We start from the raw sequence: 24,498 nt of genomic DNA, 5'->3' as shown, positions 1-24,498 counted from the left end.
TGCATTTAAAATAGGTAAAAGACAAAGATTCACTGGGGTGATAGGATTAAGGTGTTTATTTTGGCCATTTAAAAAATTCCTTTAATGCTACCAATACTACAATTTTTATAAAACTGAAAAAAGAATATCTGAATGTTTTCTGACCCATTTATCCGTCAATCTGCCTTCATTATTAGTCTTCAAAGTGTGCCACTAAAATGCTCTCTCCAGAGCAGGCTCACAACAATCAACTATGTCAGCACTTTGGTGAGATCAGTATTGGTTCAATTTTGCTACATCAATTTAAATATTCCTTGTTATAGATAACAGACTGTGCTGAGTAGAAAACAGATCAGAAAGGTAAGTGTGGAAATTTGTAAATGTATAGAAAAGGCTCTGGAGGCTATTTCAGTTTGGAATGTGAAGCCATCTGTGAAATAATTGGGATAGTTTATAACAAAGGCTGTGGCAAGAAATGACAGTTTAAACAAGGAAGGAAAATCGCTAGTTTCGGAAGGAGAATAATGCTATGCGATAACCTCATTTTACGAGAGAGCACACCTCTCTAGAGTTAACAGCTTTCCGGAGATGCTCTCAGAATTCACACTTAAGCAAAGCCTCCTGGCTGTCCGGGAGATCATGAAAGAACAACATATACATAAATGAAGTAAAGTAAGTGGAAGTACATTCGAATGACTGGAAGCTTCATATTTTTGATATTTGTTAAATGATTTTTGGTAATTTATGTAAGTACATGGTTTTTAAATAAATCATGTGGCTTTTTAGTGATAAACTAGGAGTTCTCAGAGTCCTGTTATCGGACAACTCACACATGCTGGGGAACAGCAGGGTAGTGCTTTAACCGAGCCCTAAAAAGAAGTAATTTTTAAAGTTTATAAAGGAGTACTGCATACCCAGGGGACAAGTCATTACGCTACCTGACTCAAAGATAAGCTTTGTTTTACATTGTGGCAAGCCCAGGGGGGCAGAATTTGAAATGAAGTCTAAAGGGGAGGAACGGAGTTGCTATGAGGATTAACATATGGTATTTCTTTATGTCCAAACAGATCAGCTTTCCTCTTTCCTGTGCTGTCTGTTCTATAATACACCACACACACACACACACACACACACACACACACACACACACTCACTCACTCACTCACTCACTCACACTCACTCTCCCTTCCCAGGCCTGAGGTCTCATCATGTCAGAGCCCCTCAAGGTCCAAGCCAGTGAGACCTGGTCTCAAGGTCTCAAGACCCTAGGATGAAAAGTAACTTGTCTTTCTCAATGTTGGACCCCACAAGAATGGGACGTTATTGTGCCTTGGGGTTTGGCCCTTCAAAATCTTAACGTCTGTATGACAGATCTCTTGCCAACACTGATCATCGCTTACAGCATAACTTTGAGGTTTATTATACTAAAAGGTCCTCTATCAACAGTGATGACGCTAAGCAACCAAAGAGAAGAAGAGGACTGAGAACTCTGGCCGCAAGTGTGAAGTCGTGACTCCACTGTAGAAGCAAGCTTTGCAAATGTCACAGTTAAGGAAATATTTATCTTCCCCCTAATGGGTTTAGGTTGTATTACGGCCAAGAGTGATTATTTGTCCTTGGGAAGTCTGTGCGGACATCTGATTAAACAGTTACCACCTGGACACTTGGCAAACTAAAAAGGAGAGTCTGCAAGTCACTCTCTGGGAAGGCCTTGAATGGGAGCAGATGTTAATAAGCCCCCACTGCCTGAGCCTTTCTGCAGGACTTGGAGCTCCAAGTCCTCCCCCACTGACTCCTGCCACCTTTGCAAAACTTGGGATGCCAAAGGCTACCATGGACAATCCTATAAAGAGTGAATATTCTTCTAGAATATTCTAGAATGAATTATGCTAGAATGAATAACTTAGATTTGAGGAATGCATCCAACAACTGTATTGGGTGGGTCATTCAGACAAGGTGAATTGCACAGTTTACAAAGCTACTCAGTTAACTTGTTCTAACCCAGTTCTCTCTCCGTCTTATTCTGAACTTCTTGGGAATTTCCTGACAATATCACTTGTAACAGTTTCTTTTCAATCCACACAGATCAGTTCCTTTCTTAGTTTTCCCCCCAAATTTCCTAGTCCAATTGACTTCTTTTAAATAAGATTCTGCCTGCAATTGCTCCCTTTATTCCCCAGCCACCCACTCACCACTCATCACTTCAGAAAGGGGTGAATTCAGAGCTGGCTTCATTCCAGAATTCTGAAAAAGATACCGGGCACTTTAGAAGAGCAGAAACTTTATAACCAGGATTGAGAAAAGGTAACTAAAAAGAAAAGGAAATTAAAAAGCCATTTCTCCCCCCTCCTAGAATTGCACGGTTTGAATCTGACCCAGAGACCCATCCCTGTCTGCTCCTGGAGAGGGCTCTTGACTTGAAGCTGTCTGAGAACTCGGACCATCCAACAGCAAGAGAAAGGGCGCTGGGGTGCCCACTGAGGGGAGGAGCTCCTGGGCCCAGCCCTGGAGGCCCCAAGGGCTCAGGGGCCCACTCAGATTGTGCCAGAGAGCAAGAGAGAGGAACTGGGGTGAGCAAGCATTGCGGCTTTGTCTGTTTCCTGTTTCAGTAAGGCTGCTGTGCACAAAGAAAGACAGCATTAAGAAGGGAAATGCTAAGGGGGCCCAGAGCCATGGACTAAGAGCTTGCACTTCACTTATCTGCTGTCTTGCTCCTTCTGAGACCAGAGCCAAGATCTGCCCAGGAGCTGGAATGCTTTCCTGAGCTGCTTGGGTTGGAGCCTGGGACCTGAGGTAACTGTGGAGGATGCTTCTGTGTCCAGGTTGGGGACATCTGGCTCTGGGGTGGGGCAGAAGATGCTCTATCATCCAAGCTTTCCTGAGCTAAACAGGGAGACACAGAGTGGACGGTGTCGGTTACGAATGTTGGGGGTTGGGTAGCTAGGAAAGTGCCTGTGTTGGTTTCCAGAGGCCGTACCCACGGCATGGAGCTCAGCTTCCAGCACTCCTCTGTTCCATCCATTACATTAGATGAGGAGTGAGTCAAACGACTTCGGGCTCAAGCAACCCAGTAACAGGGGCATGAGTTAAATGACTTTTCACAGTTCTCTTTGAAGTAGGAATCCCCACAACAAAAGCTGCCTTTCCAGAAGCTTAGGTGAGGCCCCTTTCTCTGCCCCTCACACCCAGTGCTCTGGACTAGGACAGCCAGACCCAAGCAGGAAGCTATTCGTTGCACACACAGCCCAGAAGTAGGCTCAGAGCCTTGGAAAGGCAGCCCCAGACCACTGTCAGGTACAGGCAGCACCCGACCTCTCCCTGCAGCACTGCACCCCGAGCCAGTCCACCTGGTCCCCGAGCTCCAACTGGGCCTCAGGCAAGCACCAAAGGGCCCCACAGATGCCAGAAAGCCTGGGCAGTGGCCCAGTGACCTTTCTTTGAACCACACAGAAACCAGTTCCTTTTTCTTCTACAGCCCATCCCTTTTAGTCAGCCTTCCCACATGGCTCATTGTGATTAACTAAATCAGGTCAAGACACCCCAGAAACTGGGTATGATTCTGCTCAGCCGAGTGTACGAAATCCGACCCAGTGTGAGGGCCTAGGGGTCTGGGAACTCTCCCTTCCCTACGGAGCCACTTCTACGGCAACTCCCTGCTTGGGTAATCAGTGCCAGTGTCTGCCCCAGGAGGCTGAGCAGGGCAGCTGTGGGCTTCAGTGCGCTGGGTACACAGCCTGGTTGAGAACCCCGAGACCTTATCCCAGGTTCTGTCTCCTCCCCCACAGCCCTTTCCCCCTCACAGCAGGAAGGTAGGGGAGGATTCTCCATAACCAGAGGGTCTGCCTCCTATGCAAAGCCTGTGGATTACCTAGAGCCAAACAGGAAGGGGACCTAGCACCCCACATTTTAATCGTGGGATGCAGGTAGGGTGGCCACCAGTTCTTCACCCCATCCTCTCTTGGCCTTTCTGCCAGGCCTACCTGAGTTGCTGATTGTGTCCAGACCACAGAGAAGTCCTTTCTCCTTGCAGCCCACACCCTGAGGTCAGATGAGCCAGAGTGTATTTACATAGGATTTCAGTCCAGGACCAACATCCCCACCATGTGGCAAGCAGTGCCCCCTCAAGGAGAAAGGGGTGGGAGCACTACAGAACAAAGTGTCCCTGGTCCTGGAGTGCCAGGCCAGCTTGGGGCCTTTGCCTTATAGCACCAGGTATTTAATATCCAAGATCAGCAGACAGGGGTAATAATAATCATAGTTTATGTTTATTATTATGAAAAGCTAACAAAAACGTAGTGTGTACTATGTGCCAGATACTTGATATGAATTTTTTCTTTAATCTTCATAACCTCACAAGGGAGGTTCTGGTCCCATCTTATAAATGAAGACATTGCAGCCTGAAGATATTTAATAGCTTGTCCAAAAGCACGTAAGTAGTGGGTGACAGAGCCAGGCTGTGAATCCACACAGTCTGAGGCCCAGCCAGGGTTATCCCCTGCCCCTTTCTGTGGCAGAACAGCCAGGGGCTATGGCTTAGGGTGCCACAGTGTAGATTTTGGACATGGAGTTCACCTGCATATAATTCCGAGTCTCCTCCATTCAACCATTCATAACTTAATATCGAATGGGCTTCTCAGATCCTTTTCTAAGTTTTTAAATAAAGGAGGTGACAGGTGGAAAGTCTACCCTATAGAGTAGGAGTAAGGAGAAAAGCCTAAAGAAAGGAGAGAACCCCCCGAGGATGGGACAAGAGGACAAGACAAGCATGGATGACCTCACAGTCCTGCATGGGGTCAGCTCTGCCAGAGGCCAGAGTATGTGCCCCTCCAAGCCTCGAGTCCGCATTGAGAGCGTGCAGGGCTTGACTGTGGAAGACCCCTCTCAGGGAGTGAGACTGCCGCACCCAGGACCCTGGGAACGAGCAGAATGATGAGAGAGAGCAGGAAGCCTGCAGAGAAATTCCATACGGAGCCAGGATGGGCAGCAAAGTCCCAGTGAAGGCGGAGAGGCTACTACCTGTTGAGTGTGTTTGACCTATAAACAAACCTGAGGGGCCAGATCTGGCAAAGGCCTGCTGGTTGGTGAAGCTGAGACACCCTTGTCTGACTTCCCCAGGAGCTAGGTTCCCGGAGTGGTGGGTAGTGGGCCGTGGGGCACAGCAGAGAAGCGGCCACTGTAAAGGTGAGTCCCTCTTCCCTCATCAGTCCTGGGCTGACTCCAGTAAGCAGTGGAGGCAGGGCGCAGAATGGCCAGAACTCAGGATCCAGCTCAGCCAAGTCCAGCACCAACTCAGCCAAGCGGCCAGACGGTTCTAGGAGAATAAACAAATCTGCAGAAGGTAGATGAGGGATAGTTGGAGAGGGGGAAGGGAAGGGGTGACACGTGTGGCCTCTATGCCAACACTGGTTCCCTGAGGACTCGTAGGTACTGTTTTGTTTGTTTTTGTTGCATTTTTGTTTGTTTGTAAAGGCCTTAGTAAGGTATAATCCACGTGGTTGCTGGTTTTGATGACACCATCTGTGTCTAGGCGAACAAAAGCTGACTTGGCACCATACTTAACTAACAGGGAGGTGATTCTAAAAACAAACGGAATCCTCAACTTGGAGAGTGATTGACGGAAGTTATGTAATGGGCTCCAGACAGCACTGGACAGACAGTAGGCACTCAGCCAACACTCAAATACAATTTGAGTTTATCTGCACCTAGAGTCAGAGGCGAGGCCTTGGGAGTAGGTTGCCAGTGTCTGAGCTTCATGACCGGAGGAATCATGGACCAGGACCGACCCACAGCCAGTTGCTAAGAGTGCAATAGGCTAAGAAGTGAGCAGTGGTGCAGGTCACATGACTGGCCATCTTGGGGTCTGGTTATCCTTCCAGGCCAGAAGAGTCACTCACCTACTTCAGTAACAACTTGGGCCAAGAGATGCTACTTTCCTTTTAGATTAGGAAACACGAAGCCAATTTAACTGGTTTCCTAAGAGTCCCTGGAAAATGAATACATCCCCTCTGCCATCCAAAAGGCTATAAGCTCATGACAATTTTTATCAATTATTTCTTAGAGGCAGGGTGAGATGTCAGTCAAGGAAGAAGTGGTAGCCAGAGAGATATTCCCACTTTGTAGAGGAAGAGACACAAGCCAGAGAAAAGCAGACGTTAGTATAGAGACTAGACCCAGGAGTCCTGACTGCCAGTTTGACACCATCACCTCCCCAGTTTTCAGCCCACATGTATGGGATGGTGTGCTATTTCTGCCCCCTCGTCCAGGGAGACAGTCATTTTTCTGCCCATCTCCTGACCCCTCCCTTTCCCCTCCCTCCTGGCATTTGGCAGACCCAGGCAGCTATTCCAGGAACTGGAAGCCAAGCACAGCAGGTGCTCAGGAGGTCATCATGATCAGCCCAGACCCCAGGCTTTCCCCCGGCCGAGGCCGGTGGGCTGAGAGCTACGAGACCAAGTATGAGCGCCGGCAGGAGACCCGTGAGAGCCGCCGCTGCCGCCCCAACGTGACCACTTGCCGCCGCCAGGTGGGGAAGGCACTCAGGACCCAGCAGAGAGAGCAGTTCCAGAGGGCACGGCAACAGCAGTTCTTCAGGAGGAGGAACCTGGAGCTGGAGGGGGAAAGCAAGGCCCAGGCCCCCAGGGCCAGGGCGCAAGGTCCCTCCAGGAGGACAGGCCAGGCAGCCGACCCCAGGGAGCCCTTGTCTTGGGCCAACAGGATCTCTTCCCCCAGACAGCAGGTGGGCCACGGCAAGGGACACACTGCTTTGGCGGTGGGGGCGTGGTGTGGGGGAAGTTTCAGGCAGGTGGGTGGGCTCAAGGTCACTGAAAAGTGATTTGAATTGAGTCCCTTCATCCTCAGTCATGTAGTGAAGTCTCCCTTAACCACTTACTCATTCAAAAGTTCTTGTGTTTCTCATTAGTTTTGCTATTTTTTCATACTTGCCTTTTAGGAGAGAAAATAATAATTTTAGAAGTAATTCCACAACTAATCCCTAGTATCAGTGCAAATTTAGACAATCTATACATATCATCGGCAGCATTCACTCATCCTTAGTTCAACAAATGAATGCTTCTTCTATACCAGGTACACAAACCGGTCTTCCTGATGCCCCTCTCAAAACACACATCTCTCCTTTATTCTTCTGTGAGGCTGTTGGCCCCACCAACCTTCTCTCTTTCCCTTGGACCATTCCAATTGCACTAAATTCACTCAGCTAAGGTCTCTTCTCATCCAGGAAGCCTTCCCTGGCTTCTCCGGGCCACCTCTGCTTGCTGTGGTCCTTGAATCCTCTAAATCCTCTAAGTCCTATAAATCCTCTATGACTGTGTAACTCTTAGAGGACCCAATCGTCTGCGCTAGGAAGCAGGGTTGGCAAAAATCAGGGTATGTTGAAATGATCTCAGCCAGCAAACCATCTGTGTCTTCCTGTCCATCTTGTGGGCATGCTGACAGAGGGATGGGTCCCCTGTATTCTCTGCAAGTGCCTGGCATTGTACTGCACTCAGAGAAGGTGCTCAGTCAGGGCTTCTTAACCAGTGGCTCTGTAATCCACAATAGGAGGTGCTGTTCAGAAAAATGATCTTTGAGCCCGGCTGTAAAATAAATCAGCTGTGCGCTTCTGGGGCAGGAAGGTTCCTGAATGCTTCTTGTTGAAATAAAAAAAAAAATTAGGCAGAAAATACAATTGACTAGAGAATTACACCTGAGCCTACCAGTCATTCAGTGTTTTGTTGAGATTGAGTCAGTCTGCATGATTGATACCACAGGCATTTCTTAGACTTGTAGTGTCATATTACAAACAGAAGTTTTGATTTCGTAAGAAGAAAATACAAAAAGAGCGAACTAAGTGGGGACAACTGCAACTCTACCCCTCCCTGTAAACCCCCTCCTCTACCTGCTCCCTTCTCTTTGCGCAAAGCCTCCGAGGAAGGTGGCCATCTCTAGGAGGAGGAGGGGACCTTGAGGCCGTCCATTCGAAACTCCTCGTCACTCCGCGGGAGGGTGAGACCTAGAGAAGGCAGGAGCTGAGCCCAGATGCCCTCACTCCCGACTCAGGCCCATTCTCTTTCCACATCGCCACGCAGGCGGCGTGACGGGCTGAGGCCAAACGAGGTAGATCGGGGATTGTGGAGGCTAAATGGAGACAAGCCCAGCTCCCCTCTGCCAGGCCTGAGGCCATTCCCACACCAGCACAAGAGAGGGAAGAGCAGGGGCAGCCTTGTAGCTCTGAAGGCTTGAATGGGTTACTTGGGTTTTCAAATCGTTGGTTCATCTTTCCACAATCAGCTGGAGAACCGTGTTCTAATAAGAGGCTTGAAGATCTCAGCATCCCCCACTTGCTTTCCAGGTGTCAGGACCCATCTCTGAGATCTTTCCAACAGCGCATCATCCTCCCTTGGGCGCCTGGAGCAATCCGGCTGACTGCCTCCCCTCCCAGGCTGGAGGCCTTCCAGCGCAGGGCTCGCCCACCAAGAAGCCCCCCAGACACCACCGTGGTGAGCACAGAGCCTCCATCCCTCACTGGGGCCTGCAGAGACTCCTGCCCAGGCCACCTCTGCTGGCCCGCAGTGGGGAGTCCCCTGGGTTCTGAATCACCTTGTCCTCTCTCTCTCAGGCACTCAGACAAAGGCAGACGGAACACAGCCAGCAATTAAGAATGATGCCAGCCAGCAAACCAAGTGAGTGCTTTCATGTTCCTGACCCCAACTCGTGCACAGCCCCTTCATTCCTCCCTTCCAAGCGTTTACTTGAAAGCCCTCACCCAGTACGAGGAGAGGGAACATGGTGCATCTCCGTGCCTACTTAATTGAGAAAGAAGACCTTTCCCACCCTACTGGCTCTTCAGAAGAGATCAGAGAAGGAGTCATTCCACTGCCTTGTCCTGAGGTGCTTGTTTCTTTGAGCCATTGTCATTTTTGTTTTTATTTCTTCTCTTCCCAGTTATGGAGTTGCAGTTCTAGATAAGGTAAGAAATCTTCACCTTGAAGGGGTTGAATCAGATGTTATCTAAGCTCCTCCAGGTTCTGACACTCTGGAATCCCGTGGTAAACCCAGCTGGGATGGAGGGACACCTTCTCCTGGGCGAGCACAGACACGGGGCCCTGGGGGGACTCTAAGTCAAGGAAGAAAGCTGACTTGACACAAACCGATCCCGGCTCTGCTTCCGTGTCCCAGGATTTCAGGGGCCTACAGTCTCCTTGAATAGCCCTTTTCTTTCTCTCTAGGAGATCATCCAGCTTTCTGAATACCTCACGGTAAGTGACATGAGAGCACCCCCCTCGGCTGCTCCATCCATCTAGGCCATCTTCCTCTAGGTTAATCTTACCCTCTTGCATTTTGTCCCCCAGGAAGCCCTGCACAGAGAGCTAGTTCTAAAACAGAAAATGGTGATTCTCCAAGACCTGCTGTCCACCCTGATACGGGCCTCTGACAGCTCATGGAAGGTAAGGAAATGAAATCTTTATTTGAACAAAGCTGACGGGCATCTCTCACTGCCCATTTCATTCTTCTTTCCATGCCATCCCCGCAAGAGAAGGGGTTTTCTCACGGCTGAAGAGGCAGGAGGCGGGGGATGATGCTGAGACCTAGAGGTCAAACATGTCACAGTAAATATATGGGGGACTTGGCTAAATCTGGACTCCTCAACTGAGGGCCATGTTGCTGCAACACCCAGGGAAGACCCAGAACCAAAAGGGGCAAGAATTCCTTTTTTTTAATTTGTTGGAAGAAAAGAAGGATGATTCCCCTGACTGTGGTGACTGTCAACTATTTTTGTATGGAATTCACACCAATATTAAGTCCAAGCCATCATGCAGCTGCTACTCAGCCCAGACATAAATGTCAGTGGGAAGAGACTAGAGATCATCTAGTCTAATTTTCTCATTTTGCCAATGAGGAAACAGTGTCAGAGAGGTCAAGGGACTTGCCCAAAGTCACGCTGCTAGTTGGAGGCAGAACTGGAACTAAAATTGAGATCTTCTGACTTTCGTCCATTCATTCAACAAATATTCATAGGTCATGTTCTCTTTATTAAGCACTGGAAATATTAAGATTAATTAGACAGTTTTCTTGCTTTTAGAGGGCTTGTGGTTTTATCAGGGAGACAGATGCCTAGACAATGCAGAGAAATGAGAAATAAAAGGTGTGTTTTCAGGATATGTAGTATACAAAAAGGAATGAATACAGAAAAGAGAGCCAGGGAGATATTTAGTTATATAGGCATTTTCTGGGCAAATGTGGAAGCAGGAACTATATTCTAGGCAGAGGACAGAGCACAGGTAAAGACCCAGAGACATGGTATAAACTAATGCAATGGGTCTCCAACCTTTTAATCTCAGGACCCATTTATTCTTTTAAAATCTATTCTCATTATTTAAAATACTTTTAAAAAGTATTGAAAGCCCCAAAGAATTTTTTAGATTTATAATATTACAATTTACTGTATTAGAATTAAAACAAGAAACTTAAAATATGTATTCATTTTGAATTATAATAGTAAATCCCTTACATGTGAGCCTAAACTATATATTTTTATGAAAAATAACTATATTTGCTTCTGCATTTAATCTGTTGTAATACATTATTTTGGTTGAAGCATAGGAGAAAAATCCAGACTCTCAGATATGTAGTTGGAAAAGGGAAGACTTCACAGATCCTTTGAAAGGGTCTCAGGGATTCCCAGGGATCCTTGGGCCTCACATTGAAGCCAGGAGATGAGCGTGTTCAGGGAACTACAAGCAGTTGGACGCCACTGGAGCATAAAGTACCACGTGCAAAGAGAGAACAAATAACCTCAGGGGCCTCCCTGAACATCTGGCCCTGCCACATAGACGGCTTGTGCTTAGACAGAGAGGTGGAATGGAAGGGTGCAGAACAAAACTGAGAAGCTGAAGCAATGTGTAGACTTCCGAAGCTCAGCCCTCTGTCCCGCCATTAGTCATTGGACCTGGACTTGTCCATGTTCAGGGCTCCTGACTACTAAGGAAGCCGTTTTCATTAGCAGGACAGGAGCCTGGGACAAACCAGGTAGTTTCTGGTGTTGAACTAAATAAACTCATTTATTCAACCGACATTTGATCAGTTCCAACTATGCCTCGGGCCCTGTGCTAGAGGGACAAAAAGAAATGGAGGAGGAGCTAGCCTGTTTGCCAGGGAGAGCCATGTAATAAAGAATTCTTCTCCAGTGTGACAAAGCTACAACAGCAGTTTCCACAAAGTGGCACCGAGAATAGAGGAGGGGGCAATTCCTCAGTCGGAGCTGGAACAGGGCAGGCTCTGAAGGAAAGGGGCCACTGTACTGGGTCCAGAGGCATGGGTACGACTTTACCAGCCCAGAAACAGGAAGGATGGTGGGGAATAAAAAGCCGAAAGGAAAAGGATGTTTAAGGTCAAGGAATCAGAATGATTATAGCAGGTGTAACAAAGCGTTGGGTGTAGCAGAGTGTGGCTAAAATGAAGGGATCATGATGGACAGTGACTGTAATGGGGTTTGTGGGGGGGGACTTGGTAAAGGGGGGAGCCTAGTAAACATAATGTTCTTCATGTAATTGTAGATTAGTGATACCAAAATAAAATAATAATAAATTAAATAAATAAAATGAAGGGATCATGTTCAAAGATAAAACCAGAAAGGGGCTCAGACAGGGCTCTAGAATTATGAGGCCTCAACTTTCTCTGTTGAGCAGGGTATTTTTAACTTAAATAATACGTAGATTCCCTTTTAAAGGAAAAACAAGTGTATCACAGGTCTGGGAGAATGCATGCTACCCCCAGTTTGAGAAATACTGCTCCAGGCAGGGTGGCGGTGGGATGACACTTGATTGGGGCTTAAAGTCATGTACTCACAGTGTCTGGCCTGTGCTGCACCCCTGCCCTGCTAAGTACATGTTCCACTGACAGCTGAGGAGTTATCCTCACTTGGGCAGCATATACACTCAAATAGCTGCAGAGTTAAGCTGGAAGACAGCGATCAGGTCTGTGTTCTAACAGGAGGAGCCTAGCCCCGGGTTGGGTAGGAGGGGTGAGAGCCCTTGTAATAATACTCCAGGTCAGATACAACCAGAACCTGAGCTGTAGCGAGCATGGCGGGCACATGGAGAGACATCTCCCAGGCTGATGAAGGGGCCTCTCACTCCCTTCTCCAGCACAGAAGCCCCTCTGGCTGAGGTTTGCTCCCTGCCTTCTTCCACCTCTGCTAAGACTCACATTTCTTTCCTTTCTCCTCCCCACCTCCCCACCCCAGCTTCCTGTTGGTGAGAAAAACAGTCTCAGATTTTTCAGTTAAGAGCTCTTGCTTCCCCAAAAACAAGACAATTCAACCTTCTACCCCCTCCCATGGAAACTTCAACTTCAATGAAATGCCAGCCCCAGACTGTGGTATTTGGGGAAAAGAATGGAAGAAAGTGACCAGAACAGGGACTCTGACATTCGGCCCAGGTTAGGCCTTTATTTTTTCCATTTGGCCTCCATGATTTGAATCTCCAGCTTCACATTTGGAGAAGCTCACTGCAAACTCTTAGACCCTCGAGGGCCTGATCCCTCACTGCCTCCCCCTCCAAGCTGACCCTGGGCCTCCCGGATGCTGACACCCCTGAGCTGGGTCCGACCTTCAGAGCAGACACAATTCGAGCAGTAGAGAAAGCAAGCTCAGACTATCGGGCAATACAAAAGCAGCAGCAAGGCACACTTGGGTTTTTGTTTTAAGTTCTGTTAAGTGGAAATGAGATCTTGAGATGACAGCACAGCAGGGGATTGGCTGCAAGCCCTGAGCAACCTCTGCTAGAGCAAAGAGATGAGCCAGCCATGGACTGACGCTTCTGAGGTGAGGTTGTAGTGTTTCTGGAGAACAGATCAGAAGCAGGGAAAAGACAAGCAGGAAGGGAGCTGAAGCCCTCAGACCAGCACCAGATGTGCGTGGCCTCCACCTCACTCCCTTTTCCAGCTGCAGGTACTATGCTCTCTGAGCCCTGGGCTCCTGGGGGTGGCAGGGGAGTGGAGGGAAGGACAGGGGGGACAACTGCCCAAGAAAGTCCCCAGTAGGCCTGTAAAAAGTGCTTCTCCCTTGATACTGTACCACTGGGCTTCACGCGCTGAGAGCTGGGACGCAGACCAGGAAACAATATGCCCCATTTGCAACAGCTTGGCTGCAGCTTTCCTGCACTCCTTGGGGAGTCTGGGAAAGCGGAGCTGTGGAGAGGGATTTTGTTTTTAAGGCCCTGACTTGGGTGGCCCTTCCTTCCCACTGAAAGGGCTATCCTGAATTGTCTTCTGCAACATGACTGGAAAAGTAATCTGGGGTGTGGCTAAAATACAAAAACAGTTGGAAGAGGCAAAGTATTGGATTAAAACCATCCTAAAGAGGGAGTGGAGCTACCCACAAGAAACAGGTGACAGGGGAGAATGAACTATTGCCTTGGGCTTGTCTGTTTTCTTTGCAAATTATAGCAAGATAAACCTTAAACTCAGGGGGTTAGATTGCATTCTTCACAGTAAGAGGTTTAAGGCAAAGGAAAATCTGAACAATGGGATGGGGTGCAGAGGGTGTTGATTTCAGAACCTGGGAATAAACAATGAACATGCCCCTCAGGAAAACGCATCACTTTGCAGTTACTCCAAACCCCAGAACAGGGAAAGTCTTTGTCCATCTCTTTGATCTGTCCCAAAGCCCTTGGTATTATTGTAGATGCCAAATCCCTGATTCTTGGATCTCACACGAGACATTATGAAAAACATTATGAAGAACTTTGAAAAATTATTTTTGGCAAAGCCTTTTGCTTTTGCAAAGCCCAGCTGAGTAACACAGGAAGCAGAGAGGGTGGGGGCGCCCCCTGGCTCCCATGGTTAGAAGAATCAGCCAAACAGATCAAAACAGGAGCTGTTGAGATACCACTTCCTGCCTCCCCCAGGTGCCCAGAAACTCACTGAGGGGAGGCAGTCTCCCCCCTCTGCCCCCAGGCCATTTTAGACTCTGAGGAGGAATGTCATTTCTAGGCCTCAGAAGCATCCTACAAGGCCTGGCTGGACAAAGCCAAAGAGACTAAATGAAAATCTGTTAACTGCTGAAGAGACCCACAACCTTTTCTCTAGGAAACTAGCTGTCATTGGTGGCGCCCTGTCCTCTCTCACCCTCTCACACACACGACCTTAAATCAGACTCAGGTCTGGAGGGACAAAACCCCTTCCTGGGAAGAAGGGAGAAGCCTGCAGGAGGGAAGGACAGAGCAGTAAGGAAGCTCCCAGCTACTCAGCTGGAGTACTGAAGCACCAAGGGCCAAGGAGGGCCCTTCCGGCCTGCCTTTCTCCATCCTCGCCCTTGAAATTAGCATCTCTACTGGAAAGGCCAAAATGCCATTAGACAGACCCGCCTTGTGGATAATAGAATGTGGTGTTCTGGGAAGCCCTTTGCCGCCACCACCACCACACGCGTGCCCGTGCACATACACACGCACACCCATGCCCTAATAACACTCCTCCGTTTCTTGCTTTCTTAAAGAATGTCTCATCTTGAGTCCGGTATGTGTGTGGGGGGGGGCAGGGGGCAGGGCGGAAATGTATTCGTTTGCTAGGGCTGCTATAACAAAGCACCACAGACGGAGTGGCTTAACCAGCAGAAATGTATTTTCTCAGAGTTCTGGAGACTAGAAGTCTGAGATCAAGGTTCTGGCAGGGCTGGTTTCTCTGAAGGCCCCTCTCCTTGGCTTGCAGATGGCCCCTTGTGGCTGTGTCCCCTTAGACCCTCTCTTTTGTGCATGCCCATCCCTGATGCCCTCTTCTTCTTATAAGGACACCAAACCTATTGGTTTAGGGCCCACCCCGATGGCCTCATTTTAACTTAATTACCTCTTTAAAGATCCTATCTCCAAAAACAGTCACATTTCTAGGTACTGGGAGTTAGGATGTTAATGTATATCAATTTACTTTTTTGAGGGGTGGGTGGTGAGGGGATGGTTATGGGGATACAATCCAGCCCATAATGGGGGAAGGGAGGGAATTTATATTCCCTGGGTGGGGAGACCCCATTAGTCTTATTGGCATATACATTAGAGGTAAAGTTCTATGTACAAGACTGAGAGGAGTTGCAGAGTACAGAAGTGTCTAGGCAGACAGGGGAGAGAGGTCATGAGGGAAGAAAAGGAGAGCGTAGAAGCTTTCCTTCAAATGGACTCTTGCTAGGTACCCTGAATAATTTGATAGAGAACCTCAAGGTACAGAGAGGGCGTTGGAAGCCAGTCTGATTCTTCCTTCTCTTTCTCCAGAGAAAAAGGAAATATCGTCTTCTATCCAAACATCCTTTGCCTCTTTCCTCTCCCCTCCCTCCTCAAAGAGTTCAGTCCTACAAAGTTTGTTTGAGCACAGACCATGTTCTAGGCAGTAGGCTGGAAATACAGAACAAAACTCTCTGCATGCTATGCTTTGAGCCAAACTCATTAATTCATCCCATTTGTTCCAGGGCCAGCTAAATGAAGACAAACTGAAGGGCAAACTGAGATCCTTAGAAAACCAGCTGCACACCTGCACCCAGGTAAGCATTCTGGAGGACACTTCCAGCCCTGGAACCTAGTATTGAAGAAGAATGCTTGAACCCCAATCCTCTCTCTAGAAATGCCACCTGACAGAGATTCACGCACCCATTCCTACTCACCTAGTCCTAGCTTTGCCATTTTCACTTTGGTTCCCAGCTCGCCATCCCCATCTCCTTTTCTCTTGGGGTCCTTCCCTTTGCACCCTGGGAAGTGTGTTCTGGGGTCCGTCCCTTTGCACCCTGGGAAGTGTGTTCTTTACTCCCTGAACTCCAGGGACAGGCCCTTGGTAAAGATTCACACCACCCAGATAGACTTTCACAGGTCCTGATCTTTGAGCAGATGAGTTGGATATGTTAAGGAAGTCCTGCAAAATGATTTTCATTCCTTGGGCAACTTTTATGTAGTAGCAATCACTGGGAGGAAGTAAAATACTGTGACTCCTGACTTTTCTATGGCATTGTTATCCAGTTGCAGTAAAATCTTGACTGGCCTGATCTTGGGTTACAAGTCAAGCAAAGAAATCAACTTTCACACCTGAAAAGTGATGAATTTCTGACAGGTAGTGAGATGTAAAACAAGAGAATGAGGTGAAGCAGGCAGACTGCTGCCATTTGGAATTAGGGAGATTGGGTGGACCTGGCCACACACTTGGGTCATGCAGAGGAACAGACTTTCATATATAGGTTTGCTGTTCCCCAAGTTTTATTTTTTAAATATGGCTTATTTTGTCAGATTCTTATGAAGTAAATAATATCAACTAAGCTCATAAGAGACCACTATATAATCCAGAATGCCAGTCTATTCATTCTCAACAGGGGATAAAGCTGACCAGCATGGTTAAGTCCAATAACTGGGACATACCCATGTAAGACCTCGACCAATAGCCCCTAGATCTGGTCTCTAATGAAAATTCCAAGAATGTAAGATCAATTCACATTCAAATCCAAACTTTTTCAAATGACTCCAAAACTAAGTGGAAATGATTTCGTATTGATACCTAAATGTGTGTTACCTAGACTACTGATTACCCTGTGGGGTATCCAAGAATGACAGTAAGTGTCTTGCACTCCCCAAAATCACAGGGCATAAAGGTGAAAGGCCTGGGGAAGGCAAGACCCCCACTGAATTCACAAAGCTGCTCTGTGTCTTTTTCTCAATCATGAGGCCAGGTGGAATTTTTTTTAATGCAAACCTATTATTTTTAAAGCATTAATTGAATTTACTGGGATTTGCTCAGATCTCTGAAGCTACAAAGAACAAAGATTTTAAAAAGAAAAAAAAGCATGCTCTTTGCCCTGAAGGAATTTACAGTCCTCTAAAGCAGACAGATGGGTTGATAGGGTGCAAAGAGAGACATGCAAGGCTTACTATGCGAACACTAAGAAAAGCTCCCTAATCCATAATGAGTTGGGGGATGAGGTGGTTAGTCAAGATTCATGAGAACTTATGTGATTCTTGGGCTGAATCTTGAGCATGAGTAGAAGTGAACCAGGTGAAAAGGATGGATAAAGAGACTCTAAGCCAGAGAAGCTACACAAAGGCAGAGGCCAAAATGCACAGCGCTTAGGGATCCACATGCAGTGCAGCCTGGGTGGAGGTGTGCAGGTAGCATGGAATTAAAGTCTGAGCTTCCACCAGGAGCCCTGCCAAGGAGTTAGGACCTGATATTTAGGACACTGAGAATCCACTGAGATTTAAGCAGGGGGTGACCTGATCAAACTTCTGTTTTAGGAAGTGCCCTCTAGGTATAAGGCTTGAACAAAGGAAACTACTGCACTGATGCGTATCATATTATTAGAGTCTGAACCAAAGAGGTGGCAGATGGGACAGATAGGTATGAGCTGTAAAGGAGACTGACTTGACAAAGCTTGATGGACAACTACTTACTGGGAGAAAGTGAAAAAGAAATCAGGATACTCCCTGGTTTAGGGTTTGGGAGACTGGGTGGGCGATAATGCGGGTCACTGAGATAGGAAGCACAGGAGAAATGTTTATAATGATTGCCTTTTGGAAATGTTGAATTGCAAGGGCCTACAGAAGGCCAAGGGGACATTGCCCACCATGCCTAGGGCACTGATTATTATCCCCACTCACCTCTCACATCCCTGGGGGACTCTCCCTGCCTACCTCTAGCCTGGACCGAGGTCCACCAGATTACTGGTATCCCCGCCCAGGGGTAAGGGTCAAACGCTTTCCATTTCTGTACCCCAGCTCAGGATTTGGTGCACTGCGGCTCAGTGCGTATGTGTTGATTACATCGAATTTACAGAAATACTCCCCTTGGGGAATGAAAAAGGTGCTATTAGAGATGGAAGACCAGAAAAACAGCTTTGAGCAGAAGGCCAAGGAGTCACTGCAGAAGGTGCTGGAGGAGAAAATGAACATACAGCAGCAACTGCAGAGCGCACAGGTGTGGGGATGCTGCAAGGGGCTGGGGATGCCACACGGCTCTGGGTACCAAGGGACCAGCTACACAACTCCCAGGATGCACCCTCTCCTCTGATATCCCCCAGAGGTCCCTGGCTCTAGCAGAGCAGCAATGTGAAGAGTGGAGGAGCCAGTACGAGTCGCTGAAGGAGGACTGGAGGAACCTGGGAATAGAGCACAGAGAGCTGGAGAGCCAACTTCACGTGCTCCAGTCCAAGCTCCAGGTACAAGCACTGAAGGGAGGGCGTTGGAGACAGGGAGCAGGCTTAGAGGAAGTAGGGTGGTGATGGCAGTGATGACAGAGCTCTGCTGGGCTGAGGCCTCTAAAGGCAGCTGAGGGCAACTGGCTTTCAGTTCCTCACTCACTGCCCACTTTGTACCCGACTGTTTTGGATCTGAAATCTAATTCTGAATTTAGTAAGGGTGTCTGCACTGGTCATGCAAATGAACTAAGTGTTCACTGGAATGACACCATCCAAACACAAATGGCTGGACTGGAATATGCATCAGCCTCCTGTCATACCCCAACTCACTCTCTGCACCCCACCCCAGAAGAGCAGCAGGCTCAGAAATGCCCTCTGATGACACAAAGCAAATGTCATGAATTTATTTACAGGCTGACTATTAACTAACATATCCTGCCACTGTTTTTAAAGCAATTATAGTAGACCTCTGGCATTCTCAAGGGTTCCATTATTTCCGATCCATGTGCCCTCAGAGGAGTTAACTAACCTCCTAATCCTCAGTTTCCTCATTTCTAAAATGAGTATAAGAACAGGACCTGTATCATAGGAATGCTGCAGGACTAAGGGCGGTAATCCATACAAAGTACTTAGCACAATGCCTGGCACATGAAGGCCCTCAATAAATAGTAGCTACTATTTTTCATAGATTGGACTTACTTGGTTTGGAATTTTGAGGACCCACCTCAGAAGTTCATCTCTGTAATTTTACTGAAGCAGGGATGCCAACAGCCTACTTGTTAAGAGACAGGGTTTGTGAGTCTTGTCAATGGAGGGAGCCTAGCTGGCCCCTGCACTGCGCCCACCTCAACCTTGGCTGTCCTCTTCTCCCCCTGACCTACAAGGCAACTTTTGTGAAGGTCTTTTTTCTTGTTAACCTTAATTCTTGGAGAAAAATGACCCTACCCAAAAATAAAAATAATGATCACGCTAGAATAAGAAGTAGAGACGAAGTGAAGACATCTAGAAAAGCGATGATACGGTCTTCCTTAATTTGGGCATTTACCCAAGTGAGTCCCTTGTGAATGCTGAAAATCATATGCACTGCTGTTTTAAGTGTGAAAAACAGAGCAAAGGGAAAGATTTAAAAAAAAAACAAAAAACCTTCCCTATTTTTCCATTTCCCAAATACTCCTTCTATTTCTGAAATGCTACAGTTTTCTACAATCTTCCTCTTGCACGGGACCTGCCCCCAGCCTCCACCCTAGCACTGACCTGCTTCTGTGTTGGCCCACCCACCTCCTCTCAGGGAGCAGACAGCAGGGACCTACAGATGAACCAGGTCCTGCGACTTCTGGAGAGTGAGCAAGAGGAACTGCAGGCCAAGATTGAACGCCTACAGGGGGACAGAGAGCTGGGCAGCTCGGACACCCAGCTCCTACAAGGTACCCTTATCCTCGGACACGTTTGGCTGAGTGAGCTCAGAGAAAGGAAGCCGGCTGGAGAGAAAGGCTTCAGTATTTGTTTGGTTGGCTCTGTGATTTCATTTTACCTTGAGGGAAAGGCAGGGCTATTTTAATCATTCCAAGACTGAAAAATTAATTTCATTGCACTAGACAATCTTGTAGTATCACTCTCTCTTCCGGCCCATCCCTCTGAGCCAGATCACAGCTGTTCCCACATCAGTCACATGTGTCAAGGCTGCATTCCTAATTTGAAAGGGATGGTCAGTTGAAACACAAGGCCTACTGTAGTGAAGGCTTCCCCGTCACATCCTCTGTGTTAGCTGACAAGAGGCGTAAATTGTGTGTAAAGACAATCCTGAATGCAAGCCCACGCTGCTGATGCAGATGGAATCCAAGGTACTTGGCTTCTGGTTTATCCTTCAGAACTGAGACAAGTAGAAGAGCAGCTTTCACGTGACACATGTCCGAGGCCATGGATAAGAAAGCCCCTACTACTCATGTCCGTCCATCAGGTGTCCAGTTCATTAAGTCTTATGTTCTTCTATTTTGGTTTGTATTATTTCATTTTTCAGGTCAACTAAAGAGATCAGAAGAGGAGAAACTCGCCCTGCTGAGCAAAGTACAAGAGTTGCAGAGTAAGTTCCCTTTCCAGATTCTGAAAGGTGCGCAGGTGGCTTTCGGTGTCCCTGGGTCTCCTGCCCCACAAAAGGCATCCAGGAGGGGCTGGGGGCCCCGCCTCTGGCATATCCTCTGCTTCTGTGCATTTTCAGACTTTCTTGTCATGAAGTGAGGTCCCTTACGCAGCTCTTCACAAGGTATGCATTATTAGCTCGACTCTTTTTGTTTCTTTTCTACTTTTCTGCTTCCATGCTGGTGACAACCACCTGCATTTCCCCCAGGAATTGCAGAGCTTACAAAGTGTTGAGTTTTCCAAGGCAGTTCTTATTTCACATACTTTAACTTGTATCATGTACATGAATATACTGACCTTCGTCACTAGGAATATAGGTTCCGAAAACAAGTTCATATTATATATGCCTCAGTCCACTTCAAAACTACATATTGGAGCCAAAAAAAAAAAGAGACTTTTCAGCAGAAAAGTAGGCAATTTCAGAAAAGCCAGAGAACCTGATCCAACTAATAGCTCTCCTGGTGGCCCCCCACCTGACAGAGAAGTTTTATGCAAACAGCAATTAACACTAAGAGCACAAGGCAATGAGAGGTGAAAGGGAGAAGGAACACCAGCAGCAAACAGGAGCTCAATGGGCAAGAAGTCCCTTCAAAACCAGGCCTTTACTTATTCAGTACATATTTACTGAGCCCCCACCAAGTGCCAGGCACTCTAGATATACACACTGAGGACACAGTAATGAAAAGAATGACACAGTTCCTTCCCTGATGAAGATTACATTCTAAGTAAGCTCTGCAGTAGAGTGTGGAATTTCTACAAACAAATAAATGTATGTCAGTGTGTAATAACTGCTGTGGAGAAAAATGCAGCCAGTGAAGGGAAAATTAGCAGCTATTTGTACAGGGTCTTCTGGGAAAGTCTTTCTGCTAAGGTAATATTTAAGTAGAGACTTAAAGCTAAAGATACGGTAAGATGAGCTATAAGGATGGTGTATTCACAACAAAGTATCACAAAGCGGTGACTTAAAGAACAGACATTTATTTTCTCTCAGTTCTGGAGGCTCAAAGTCCAAAATCCAGGTGTTAGCAGGGAACCACCTGTTCCAGGCTTGTAGATGGCCGTCTTCTCCCTGTTTTTCTTCACATGTCTTCCATCTGTGCATGCCTGTGCCCAAACTTCCCCTTCTTATAAAGGACACCAGTCCTATTAGATTACGGCCCACCCTAATGTCCCGTTCTAACTTACTTACCTAGGTCAAAAATCTATCTCCAAATGAGGTCACATTCTGAGATACTGGGAGTTAGGACTTCAACATATGGGGAGGCGGGGGACACAATTCAACCAATAACAGATGGGAACATCTTTAATAATTAAGGTTCTAAGCAAAGTTCTAAAAAGACAGTCTTTGCAGTAAATATGCTAGAACAGACAAGTTTCTTGTGTTTTCCAACAGGTTTGCTTCAGAATCAATCCTTTCAGCTTCAAGAACAGGAGAAACTCTTAACAAAGAAAGGTCAGCAAATTTACTTCCACAAATTCTAAGATATTGCTCTTTCCTTGCCTGCCCAGAGGCACGGGATGGACCACAGGACCTCTTGGAGTCCCGTCCTGTTCTGGGAGGCTGTTAAGTCAGGGATATAGGGGAGCTTTGTAAGCACTGATCACTGGCTCTGGGAACACTTTAACTAGTTACCTCCCATCCTGAGAGGTTTATAAACTGTGAAAAGGATTTCTACTCCCTCTGAAAACATATGTCTGTGTTGAACATTTCAATAAATTGATTTTGAACTCAGGATTTCATGTCAATTTTTACACTTCACTTTCCAAATCACAGCCAACTCCCCAAGGCTAAGCCATGTTGCATGCAACAGTAACCTCACTCTCAGCCCTCAAGGGTCTGCTGCCTTAGCTTTCTGAGAATCCATCATGCATCTGGAGGGGGCAAAAGCCCCTTGTTTACTCACTACACACCACTTTTGTTTCCTCATCACACTGACTGGGTAAAATGTAAGGCAGAAATCATGATGCCCACATACTATGGATAAAAAAAACGAAGGCCTACGGCCATACAAATTAAGGACACAGCTCAAATATTCCGAATTTCTGACTCCAAATCCAGTGCTCTCTTCACCAAGACTTAAGACTGACTGCCAGGTGGCTGAAAACCATCTTTAACTACATGAAGACGAACTGTAGGATATGACTGCCAATCTCATGACTTTGAAATGAGGACATAAGGGAAAGGGGTTATATTGGAAGCATCCAGCCGACTAGCTGAAAGGATATGCCATGCAACCAAAGAAACTGGATTAAGTATCCTCTATAAATATCTGACATTAGACAAGACTAGGCATTCGAAGAAAAGTAAGATGTCAACCTTACCCTCAAGGGGCTCAAATTGCAGCACTCTAAGCTGAGCAGGGCCCCAGGGGAGTTCTTTGAAAATCAGAAAATTCCATTCCAGGCAGTCTAGCCAGGGACAGGCCCTCCCTTGTTCTCTCCCCGATTCCTGGGGATTCTGTCCGCGACAGGGCCCTTCCTCAGGCCTCACGATCACTGAGAATCTGGCTGCTTTTTTAGATCAGGCTTTGCCTGTGTGGAATCCAAAGCCCTCCCGTAACGAAGTGGAGCCTGAGAGTACAGGGAAGGAGAAAGACTGGGATTTCAGAGACCAGCCGCAAAAGAAGACTTTGTGCCTCCAGGCCAAGGAGAAGGAGGTGAGACCCTGCCCCCAGCAGTGAGGGGCTCACCCCACGGTGGTAGGAAAACTACCTACCACCTGGCTAGGAGGCAGCCAGAGAAGGGATTTCGAAGTTCAAATTGTGATTGGTGCCCACAGGTATTCATGTGCCTGTAAAAAATGTGCTTTGAGGTTGATTTGTGAATCTTCTCCCTTCCTTATTTATACAACCCTTATTCAAGGTTTTATGAAATACCTTTTGGAAAGTTGATCTAAACTCAAATACATTGAATAAACATATTGCCTTCTCAAAGTCTGACCTACATTGAGTATCTTAAAACTTTATATGGTGTCTTTTAAATAATAAAACTCTTCTATCTACATACATATCCCTGGGAAGTATTCACATGTGACTAGCTCCCAACAGAGATACTTGTACGAAGCACATTCCAAGTCTGTTTGTGCTACAAGAATTTCACTTCTGAACTTCATTTGGTTCACATTTACACTGTCACATGAAAGCACTTCTATGTATAATCCAGAATATTAAAAGATACATTATAACCAATCATTTAAATGAACACATTCTGGACAAACTAGGTGAGACAGTCAAAAGGCAAACTGAAATCTGAGAAAGGCTGGGGAGGGAGGATGATGGTAAAAATACCAAATGAATAAAGGGGTGACTTACACAGGGCATTCTCCCCTGGACTCTGCCCCAGAAGGGATGATGGTGACGACCTTGGTGGTGTTCTCCCCCACAGTGCAGAGAACTGCATTCAGAGTTAGACAACCTCAGTGAGGAGGATCTGTCCTGCCTGCGGAAGCTGCAGCACTGCCGAGAAGAGCTGAACCAGAGCCAGCAGCAACCTCCCAGAGTAAGAGCGTTTCTCCTCCCACACAGCCCCAGGTGATGGTGGGAAGATTCCTTCTTTGGCCAAATCTTGCAGATAAAATTTATCAGCCCATGCCAACATCTGGCCAGTCTGTCCCATTCAGCTTGGTTTGTACTATACTGAGAGTACAGCAGCCACGGAAAGAAAAACTCATGTATCAAAATCTCATTCTCATGAAACTCGAGCCTGAAGGGAAAGACTTACTATGAGCTAAAGTATGAAATGGTATTCTTTTAGCCCTTTGTGAATGTAGTGGCAAGGACAGGGTGAGGAGGGCAAAAGTATTGAGGAATATGAACAGAGAATAACTTTGCTGAATTATTCTCCACCCTTGACTGTTCACACAAGTATTTAAGTATCTGGTCCTTGGCTGGCTATGGTTCCTGGGCCAGTGACAGCTTGTAAAGTGGTTTTACCCCAGGGAGGTGACAAAGTCAAACAATGATGCAAAGAGCTTTTTCTCCTCCACCAGCCCAAGTTTTCCTGCTGGGCTACAATGGGAAGAAGGGAGATTACCTTTGCCTATTATCTTCTCCAACCAATCCATGGCCTCCTTCTCTTTCCCCCCTCCTCACAGAGGCAATGTGGCCGATGGCTCCCTATGCTGATGGTGCTGACGGCTATAGCACTGGCAGTGTTCCTGGCCAACAAGGACAGCCTGATGATCTGAGTAATGTGCGACAGCTGCCTCAGCTGAAAGCAAGAAACTCAATAAA

At 47.1% G+C, this 24,498-nt stretch overlaps 1 protein-coding gene across 3 annotated transcripts; it reads left to right on the top strand.

The window, feature by feature from the left end:
• On the top strand, positions 1 to 24,498 carry TRAF3IP3 (TRAF3 interacting protein 3). Of its 3 annotated transcripts, XM_017659720.3 has the most exons (16): positions 1 to 2,772; positions 6,309 to 6,715; positions 8,327 to 8,474; positions 8,594 to 8,657; positions 8,920 to 8,944; positions 9,204 to 9,233; positions 9,327 to 9,422; positions 15,428 to 15,499; positions 17,770 to 17,910; positions 18,014 to 18,151; positions 19,419 to 19,554; positions 20,148 to 20,210; positions 21,660 to 21,719; positions 22,787 to 22,923; positions 23,651 to 23,764; positions 24,360 to 24,498. In XM_017659720.3, the coding sequence occupies exons 2-16, from the start codon at positions 6,368 to 6,370 to the stop codon at positions 24,450 to 24,452; spliced, it is 1,665 nt and encodes a 554-aa protein (XP_017515209.2). In that variant the 5' UTR covers positions 1 to 2,772; positions 6,309 to 6,367; the 3' UTR covers positions 24,453 to 24,498. The 3 variants fall into 3 exon arrangements, with proteins under 3 accessions (XP_017515209.2, XP_036871198.2, XP_036871197.2); XM_037015303.2 differs by lacking the exons at positions 1 to 2,772; positions 6,309 to 6,715; positions 8,327 to 8,474; ... (5 more) ...; positions 23,651 to 23,764; positions 24,360 to 24,498 and adding an exon at positions 12,226 to 12,414 and having other exon boundaries at positions 21,660 to 21,846; XM_037015302.2 differs by lacking the exons at positions 1 to 2,772; positions 6,309 to 6,715; positions 8,327 to 8,474; ... (5 more) ...; positions 23,651 to 23,764; positions 24,360 to 24,498 and adding an exon at positions 12,555 to 12,925 and having other exon boundaries at positions 21,660 to 21,846.

Source organism: Manis javanica, chromosome 11 (genome assembly GCF_040802235.1).
Source record: "Manis javanica isolate MJ-LG chromosome 11, MJ_LKY, whole genome shotgun sequence".
Lineage (NCBI taxonomy): Eukaryota > Metazoa > Chordata > Mammalia > Pholidota > Manidae > Manis > Manis javanica.
This window is presented reverse-complemented; position numbering and strand designations above follow the sequence as displayed.